This window comes from Rissa tridactyla, chromosome 4, assembly GCF_028500815.1.
Source record: "Rissa tridactyla isolate bRisTri1 chromosome 4, bRisTri1.patW.cur.20221130, whole genome shotgun sequence".
In the NCBI taxonomy this organism is placed as follows: domain Eukaryota; kingdom Metazoa; phylum Chordata; class Aves; order Charadriiformes; family Laridae; genus Rissa; species Rissa tridactyla.
Window position 1 is genome coordinate 37427788 of NC_071469.1, and position 9326 is coordinate 37437113.

Consider the following 9326-nt stretch of genomic DNA (forward strand, 5'->3'; position numbering starts at 1 on the left):
GCTTCTGACTGCTCCTTGGCAACCCCAGCATTTTAACCTGGGTGGATATGCTCTCCAAAATACAGACACTGGAGCTATCTCATCAGCTGTTCATGTGACACAGATGGAGAGTGGCTATTAGGAGCCAGGCAATGGGCCTTGGGGATCTGAGGTGCTGTACTGTAGCCTCAGGCAATTCTGAAAAGCAGTACCCGGAGATGGGTGGAAAAAAAAATCCCTACTGAAAGTGCAAGTTTGAAGTCAGTCAGTCTGTTTGTCTATCTGTCTTGCGGATAAAGATATCTTTGTCTCTTTATGTAAAAGCTATGTGTGTATGCACAGGATGCGTGGAGCTATAAAACTTCCGCTCTGCACCATCCTTTCGCACCGCAGAAGCACCAGTTCACTCTCTGTATGGACAAATCCCTGTTTGTCTGCGTATAGATACTCTCCTGTTTGTGAGCATCCTCAACAGCAGTCACCTACACGCTAAATCAGTGTTTAGACCTTTCGGAGAGGTTGTTAATATCCTGGTTTTAAAAAGCTAAAAGCAGCCCAGGAGAGGAAAGTTCAGCTGAAGCTCCCATTGCCTTCCCACCTTAAGCAGTGGTCAAAACAGTAAGAATCAGCGCTTCTCTAATCTCTTCCTTAACATCATGAAAGGAAATTCAAATATCATACCTCCAAATGACTTCAGAGGATGAATACAGCAAGATTTGTTGCTCCTAGTGAACTACTGGCCCAATCCTGTTAAGCTCTATTGTCATATCTTTAATAGGACTACAACTGCTCACATTAGTGGATAGTGTCCAGTGGCAAGAAATCATAGAAGTAGCCCATAACTGACTTTGCCAAGATGGAATGATTTACTTCTTGGATATGGAGGGCCTGATCCTAATTTTCTGTATCCAAATAAACATGAGTTACTTTAAATGAAGAAGAAGAAATCATCAAAAGTGAAATAAAATGGACAGGAAAGTCACTCTGTGGCAGACCAGATTAACTATATTTTTAACTGCTGTTATGAAGGAGTCCAAATTTAAATCATTTAAACCATCATTACAAGCGATTCTGTTTATGTGAACTGTTCATATCCTGTTTTGGATGGTCATGGTAAGAAGAGTTGAGTCAAGTCCTAACTTGTATGGAAATTGTGATTATATAAGCACAGTTATCCCAGTTTTCTAGTGGGGAAATTAAGTCTAGATTTTGGCCCACTGACTCTCACACAGCGCAAAAAAATGAAGGGTGACTTTCTCCTGCTTTGCACACTGTTCACTCATTTATTCTCCTGCGAAAAGTACAAGTGATTGCAAAACCCTATCACTGTTCTAGGAAAGTGGAGAACTCTTAAGTGGCACTCTCTTTGAGGAGGTGTCAATGACTACGCAGGATCCAAGCCAGTAGAGAATTAGGCATATTACCCAGGTTATTTAAGATTATATCAATGCTATGTAATAGTCTCAATAACCCTTATAAAAGATGGAGAGAGTTAACAAGAAACTTTGCAAAGTGACCCACATGGGGTTCCTTGGAGACCTTCTCTTCTAGGGGAAGGGTTTGCGGAGGAGGCTGAAGATGCGAGTCTTCCTTACACAGCGGGAAGTTAGGCTTCCACACTAGCTCTGTGTGCAGGCACTTTTAGCACGTGCTGAGGGTTTCTTCCCCCAAAATACATTATTTCGCATTGAAAGCGAAGGAGGCTACCTCTTATTGAAAAAATACTGAATAAGTAGTTAGAGCAGGATTTCCATTGCACCATAATTTCAAATTAAACTTGCTACAAGCTGATTTCCTTGGACAGCCTAGCTTGCAGGCCCCAATGTTCATACAGCTAAGGACTTCTCAGGAAACAGAGTCCAGTCCTACAGAAGGCCTCTCCAGCCTTCTAAATCAACAAATTCCTCTTTGACAGTCCTCCACACTCTCAGTATTATCTCAACCCTAGTCCTTGTTGGCCTTCCTTACAGAATAAAGACCCAGCACGAGCTGAAGCAAGTGCTGTTTAGAAGCTGCTCATCTACTCTTTTCAGCATTTGTGAACGGGATGAATAACAGATTCCCAATCTACACAAAATGATCACTGAAAAGGATAACCCAGTCAGGCCAAAGCACAGAAGCCTGATAACAGCCCAGATTTGAGCTCTAGAAATAGTTACTATTACCATCACAACAAGCAGAGCAGTAAAAGAAATGATTTCTGGAAAAATGCATTTCGGGACTCAGTGTTTGAGTTTCTTCACCATCAGAGGTCCCTTACAGCTCTATGGTTTGTCATGCTAAAGGAAAAGAGAGAAGAGCAGGGGTACCTAAGGCAGGGGGAAGACAAGACACTTCACCGTCTTTCTAAAAATATTGCAAGCAATATGAAAACCAAGTTAAAGCATTCTGAAAAGGAAAGCTGCAGTGCACTACGCCGATCTTAAGTAAACTTTTCTCCAATCTTTCAGTCCAGTATTTTGATGGGGTAAAATATGTAGATATAAACGCAAAACAAAGAGGAAAATCTGCATGCAGCTTATATTCACAATTTGCAATTATTTGTTTGTACTTATAATGTGTCCATCTGGACACATAAGTATTGTAAGCCGTTATTAATAAGGATGTTCAACTTAGTAATATGATCCACATCCCCACCAGAGAAAAATCTGAAAAATCTGGTTAATTACCACTGCCAAAAAGCTGGAAAGAGAAGTGTTTGAATATGTTTTGAAGATAAGACAGACTGTGCTGTAGGGAGGACTAATAGAGAGGGAAGGTCAGCTCCAGAATCGAAGACCCTTCAGGAGAACTCCTTATCTCCATTCCACCCTGTTAAAATTGTCAGGCTTTTAGCCTCACAGCTTCAGCAGATCACAGCTCTTTGAATGAAGTGCTGGCTGTGGTCTTGTGTTGGTTTTTTTTCTCCTTCTCTTAATGATCACTGTCCATGGAAGCTGACTCTAGTCTCCTCCCCCCACAGAAGCAATACTTACCTACTGTATCTTACTGTCTAGGGAAACTGAGTTTGGACAGATTATGGGTGGCAAACCTGGGACTTTGAAAACCACAGACAGCTCAAGTGGGCACCCCAGCTCGGAGCCGTGCCATCGTCAGCAGTGCTCTAGCTGTACGTGTGCTGGTTTTGCTTAATTACATGACATCAGGAAGAAAGGAGCCATCAGAAGCTGTTTAGGCCCGACACAGGCATCCCAGGTCAGCCACCACTTGCCTCAGCCTGGAGTGTGGTTTCCTCAAGGGATGTGCTGTTTTCAGCCCTCTGCGTTCCCTCCCCTTTGGTGTCTCTGAGACACCAGACCCACGGTGCTATGTCATATGTTTCAGTGAGCATCTTGTAGAGAAAGAAAGGTTGGACACTGGTGCACGAGAAGGAACAGGAAGACTTCAGACATAGAGCACGACCATCTCTCTCTCTACGGAAGACGTTATCTTATCCTTTGCCCTTCTAGCAGCGGGAAGGAGATGAAGAGCTGGCCTTCTCTCCGCTGTTCTTTTGGAAGATCTTTTGCTTTCCAGAATATCACCCAGCAATTCCATGGGCTGATACTGTAAAGATGACGTACAAATTTCACTATTTAATAACTATTGTAAATTCAAATAGGAAGAAAAGGAAGAGAACTTAAGCCCCTATCAGACCTCACTTACAAAGCTATTCTACTCGATCTAACCACATTACCGACATAGTTTGTCAGTCAGGAGCAAGTCCCTATTGCCATCTGGCAATATGTGCTAAAGGCTTAAATAGTTGCAGGGTATCTGGTATCTAAAGTGTATTTACAACAAGAGACAGAATAAAAACTGTTCCTTTTCTACTTCTGGATAGGCACCTTTCTATAATCACTGATTTGTCTTATTTTCAGAAGGCATTTACAAATATATTATTATTTACTGGAAGGTAGGAATGACATCCCAGCTATGTTATTGCTATAGCTGTGCATGCTATAAAATCAGCGATTCAAATCTTTCAAAATTATTTGCAGAACTTTAATGTTTTGCATTTCCCCTTTTATTATTTTCCTGTCCAAGAATAAGAGAAAAGACTGGCTTTTTTGCGCCCTTAATCGTCGGTGTTTAAAGCTCGTGTTTATTTTAGAAGCGAACCGAGAATTCTTAGAGATTATATTCAAAAGCCAACAACATATTTTTCTAGCTATTTAAAGAGAAAACTAAGAAACAGCAGTTTAAGCCCCTTTATACAGCCAGGAGGTTTGCTATTCGTTCATTATAATCCAACATTTTTTCACATCAGGTGAAAAAAAGTGTTCCAATGCAGACAAGGGGAACAGTAAAGCAACCTGCTAATTACTGATCTCTCTTACGTTCCTGCTGTGCTAAACTGTCCGGACATGTTGAAGTGAAATTTTTCTGCGATTTTCAAGTGACTAGTTCATGGCCCACTGCCGTGGAGTGCAGGAGAAGGGATGAAATGCTTTAGTTTACATGCAACATTTACTAACTGTGTGGGTTTTCCGACATTAAAGAGGGGACAGTGACCCATGCCACCTTTTTCACACTCAAAAGAGCACTGAAAAAACAGTCTTCATAGGCTTACCTCAGGCTTCCCTGGCCCTTAACACCCTCCCCCCAGGGTAGGAGCAGAAAGAGAAAAAAGAAGGGATTTTATGCTCCTTTCTCTTCAACTTTTCAGGCGGTATAAGCAGCATTTAGCAAATTCAGCCTCCAAATGGCTCCAAATGCTCTGAGCTGCAGGGGCTCATCCTTTGTTAGCCTCCCTCTATTTACACAGGATTTACGCAGGCTCTCCACTGAAGAGACCACATGTTTCTGACAGAAAGCACTTCCATTCACACTGCATCAGGCAACAGGATTGTAACCACTGCAGCTTCACGCTGACCTGAGATTAGGGATTTCAGCAACATTGAGATGGTAACAATCTGCTAACTAACGAAAATTATCCATGGAGAACTCTGCTGCTTACTCCGGTTAAAACTACCGTGGCCAGATAGATTAGGTTACTTAAAAGGACAATTAAGAACTAGCTACTGTCAAGAATATGCGTGTCCATCTACAAATAACATACACACACAGAAAAATATCAGCAGGGGGAAAAAAAAAAAGGAAAAAAAATCAGACTGCAGCTTGGATTAAAACAATTTCACCCACTGGCTGAAGACATAAAGTGTAAAAACAGACAGATGGACACATATGTAAATGTGGCTGCATTTGTTTCTCTGGAGCTGGCAAGTTAGTAATAACAGTATAGTTTAATAATTTATTTTCCATGGTATTTTCACACTAGTTAACTGGGCAGCGGCAACATCCATGCGGAACTTCAGGAACAGAATAAGTCCTTCTATCTAATTGCTACTGTGGCAAACAAACCAAACCAAGTGACCTCTCTTGGCTCTACCTACAAAGACTCAGTCCTGGAACCCAGTATCAGTCCGGGGATTTTTAAAATTTAGTTTGTTTTTTGGGGGTTTTTTTGTTGTTGTGGTTTTTTTTTCCTAAACTCACTTTGGCCAGTCAAGATTTCTGCACTGAGATTTTTTCCAAATTTAGTATTTGTGTCAGGGTTTTTCAAAATGGATTATGCACACACAAGCACAACAAACATTGCTGGTTGGAGCTTGTGTTTTTTTGCTCAATAGCCTTTCATGGGGCACAAAAAAATTACATGGGAACACAGGGACAGAAAGGACCACACAGATCCAGTTTTTGATGAGTTTTATTTTGTCACCTTAATTTGGTGAATTACTTTGCTTCTGCAGCAAAGAACGAAACAATTTACTTCCGTAATAGTAACTCATACATGCATCCGATAAGCACGTAAAAAGTAGACGGTATATTCTAAAGTTCTCCATAGTATATCATAATAAAGCTCTTCTGGGCACTCAATGATTCATTTTTAGTGATCTCTCAAATGCCCTTACCCACAGTTAACACTCAGATTTTATTAAGGAAGAAAGCAGGGACAAATGTCCACTTAAGTCCCAGCTCTCAAATTCAACTCTTGCTTGCGCTGCAGTACCTAAAGCTAAAGCTTCTTTAATGTTCTATTCACCTCCCCTGTGTGGCATTTCTGCTAACACAGAGTTCACAATCTTTCAGCCCCAAACACAGAAGGCTGCTATCTTCAAGTCATCCAAGGAATGTGCCAGATACTATCATCTCCCCTGCAATACAAAGAGCCAGAAAGAGGCAGAGACCAAAAGGAGACCGTACTGATCAGGTTACTAAAGTCCAGAAAGTCTTTCCCAGAATGCTAAATGTTAATCTTTGAACCAGCAAATGTTATAATTAAGATCCTTGGAGTTGGAGGAAATGCTAGCTCGAGAAGTCAAAGGTACAGCCATTTGAAGTTGTACTTTTTTTTTTTTTTGCACGTTTATCCTAATCTCGCACCCCTCATGCTGGCATAACTGCCGTCAAGCACTTTGTTCTGTTCAAGCAAAATTATCGTTAATGTCAGTGGCAGTTTTGCCTGAGTAAGGAGTGTAAGACCAGATCCTTGTCTTGTTCACACAGAATTGCAAGCACTGCACAATTCCAGAGGAGATATACTCATTAAAACTTGTGGTTTAGGCTGATTTATGATGCTCTTCTGTTTAAAAAGTGAAACTCACTTTGTACCTCACCGGGAAAGTGTTCAATGCACTTGTTTCTACATGGTTTTAACTTCAGCTCCCCCCTCCTCACCTCAGCACAAGTTGGGAAGTTTATGCCCAGGTTTTGGCACCTAGGCTGAAGGAAAGCGTTATTAAATTAGGTTTAAGTATTTTGTCTGCTTCAGTAATTACTTTGCAGTTTGAATGTAAATAGCTGTTATTCTGTTTAACTTTTTCATCCTACTAAACGCTGTCAGACAAAATGTCCTTGTGCTGCAGTCTAAATGGAGTTCTTTTTAAATCTCTTTTATATATATTTTTAGAGAAATATTTTTAGCATTCTCATAGTAATTCTGTCAAGAATACCAGCTGCAGACTTTGGCTACAGCTGAGACAACAATAACAAGTCATTAAAGAAATCAGGAGACAAAAAACCTTTTTTTTTTTTTTTGCATCTTCTTTGAGAGACCATTTTCTTTTTTCAGTTCTCTATCCCCGTTAGAGTAAGGGGGATAGTGTTTTCAGTTTCCTCAATCAACTGTACCAAAGGTAGTATACATTAAAAAGCTGCATTTTACTTTAAGTACCATTTCTCATTTGCTCTCCTGTTATTTTTGTCATTGGAATAGTAGCAAATGTAGGCAAAATAGCCAAGTTCAATTAAAATTCTACCTGCAGTTGAAGTTAAGTAATTAAGTTCAATAGTATCTCATCAATATTTAACCTTAACATTTTGCAGCTGTTTATATATAGCAGAATGTGGAGAACTTAAAGTAAATGATGGCTAACGTCCTGTACTGTTCTTCATTAAATCACGAACGTAGTTTCTTTAAGAATAAAAATGTCTTTTTTTAAAGAGGAAAATAGCCATCAGAGCATCTCAATTTTCCTTATAGCTATTATAAACTGTGAGACATTTTAATGTTTTGCGGTTCGCCTTAGACAACATGCTGTTGGACACAACTGCTTGCTCAGGAGACATCCCTTAAGCTGGTACCCACTAATACAGCAAGAGTCCACGCACTGTGCGCATTAGAAACCTCTCTTTTCAGGGTTATTTAGCTACTAAAAAGCTCCAGGTGAGATATTGCATATAAGCACACATTCATAGGACTGTTCATCATCTCCAAAAAAAAGTTAGGGCTAGAAATGTAACAGACGTTTATTCCTGAGATACACTAAGTTAAAAGCTCCAGTTATTAAAAAGGACATTTGTTAGGCCACAAGTCCAAAACACACATTAGTCTATTGTAAGATGTATTTTAAAAAATGGAGGATGGCTGAATGCTTAAAAAAAAATAATGTTTTAATAGAAACGTGTCAAAATGCACCATAAAAGCTTTTCCGAGTGATAAAATGTACACAGATGTGTATGTTACATAAAACACAAATAAGAGTATCATTTGTTACGCATTCACAAACACCTGAGCAGCATCACAAAAGATGCTTGCGGTGAATGCATAGTCCAGCAAAAAAAAAAAAAAATAAAAAAACCCCCACAAAACAACTCCAAACTTGGCAAGTCTTACATACCATAAGAGCTCCAACACCTATGCACAGTAGGGTGGATTAACCCGCTGGGTGCTGCGGACATATATACGCACCTCCTCCTAAAGTGTTCATTTGGCTGGCAGTCTGGAAAATGCCAGAATGCGAAGGGTTACGTGGGAACACTGACAGTCTGCTCTTCTAGGTTTAAGTTAAAGCCTGTACTTCAGATATAGTGTGACAGGTTTTTGGAAACACAACTAATACTGTTTATGAGTGATATGCTATTTGGTGCTGACAACAAAGGGCTCGATCCTGTGCTCGCTCCCACTCGTGAATCACCTTCCAGCCGACAGCCGGGTGCTTTGCGTCTGCCCGTGTGTACTTTGCGGCTAACATTTTTCAGCAGGTTTTTCCTCCAAGAAGCCTTGTAAAGGTAAAATGGAAACCATCTATACCTGATCTGCTATACATATCAGATGCTGAAAAGTGGAAAGGCCTGAAACGTTTTGTCTTTCAAGTTCAGTAGGCAGATTATAAGAGCAAACATTTAAGAGCTGAAGCCCCTAGTTAGTCCCTGCTAGTTTCCTAGGGCCTGGCTTCAGCCATGAGGGAAGATACAGTAAAGAATAACCAAATGCCTCAAACTGGAAGAAGCAGCAAACGTACAGACTTGTGAATTCTGGTCAGAAAATTTCAACTGGTTGACAAAAAAACCCCCCCGCAAAACAAAACAAAAACCGAAAAGAGATCTTTATGATATCAGAAAGGCTTACAAGCAACTTATTTTCTCCCATCTTAGAGTTTTACTGGATTGTTTCCAGTAACCAGATAAAATCGTAAAACAAACAAAAAAGAAGAGAAGGCCATGGCCCTCTCCTCTCTCCACACCCAAAATGTCTCATAGGATGCTTTGGATCTGCTTTAAGTGATCAAAAGTACTGATAGGGCAATACATAATTTCATAGAAACATGGTGAAAAGTGTTTGACAAGAGTTTCCATTAATTTGATTTGGAAAATAAGGAAGCATAAAAATAGCAAAACCACAGGGCACTGACTTGTTGTAACACTATTTGCCTAAAAGTTCACAGGATAAAACTAAAAAGCACAGGCCCCCACTCTGACACCTGATGCTTTGCTTTTCTGTTCATAAGCCTGTAATTTCATTTCAAGTCTTTCACTGTAGCAGAAAGTGTTGCAAAAGACAAATACGCTGTGCCTACAAAGTCTTCCCAGACTGGTTTGTGCCCCTGAGCTCTTCCTAGGGAAGGACCTCACAAGTTGGGCTC

General features: G+C 40.3%; 1 protein-coding gene across 13 annotated transcripts in view; it reads right to left on the reverse strand.

The window, feature by feature from the left end:
• Positions 1 to 9326, reverse strand: part of MEIS2 (Meis homeobox 2) — a 175296-nt gene that overhangs the window by 123645 nt on the left and 42325 nt on the right. The window contains exon 8 of one of the 13 annotated variants that reach the window (XM_054198641.1): positions 8082 to 8183. The exons of the other annotated variants lie outside the window; for them this stretch is intronic. Coding sequence (XP_054054616.1) covers positions 8082 to 8183 — 102 coding nt within the window. The remainder of the gene's footprint in view (positions 1 to 8081; positions 8184 to 9326) is intronic. 13 annotated transcript variants of the gene reach the window in all.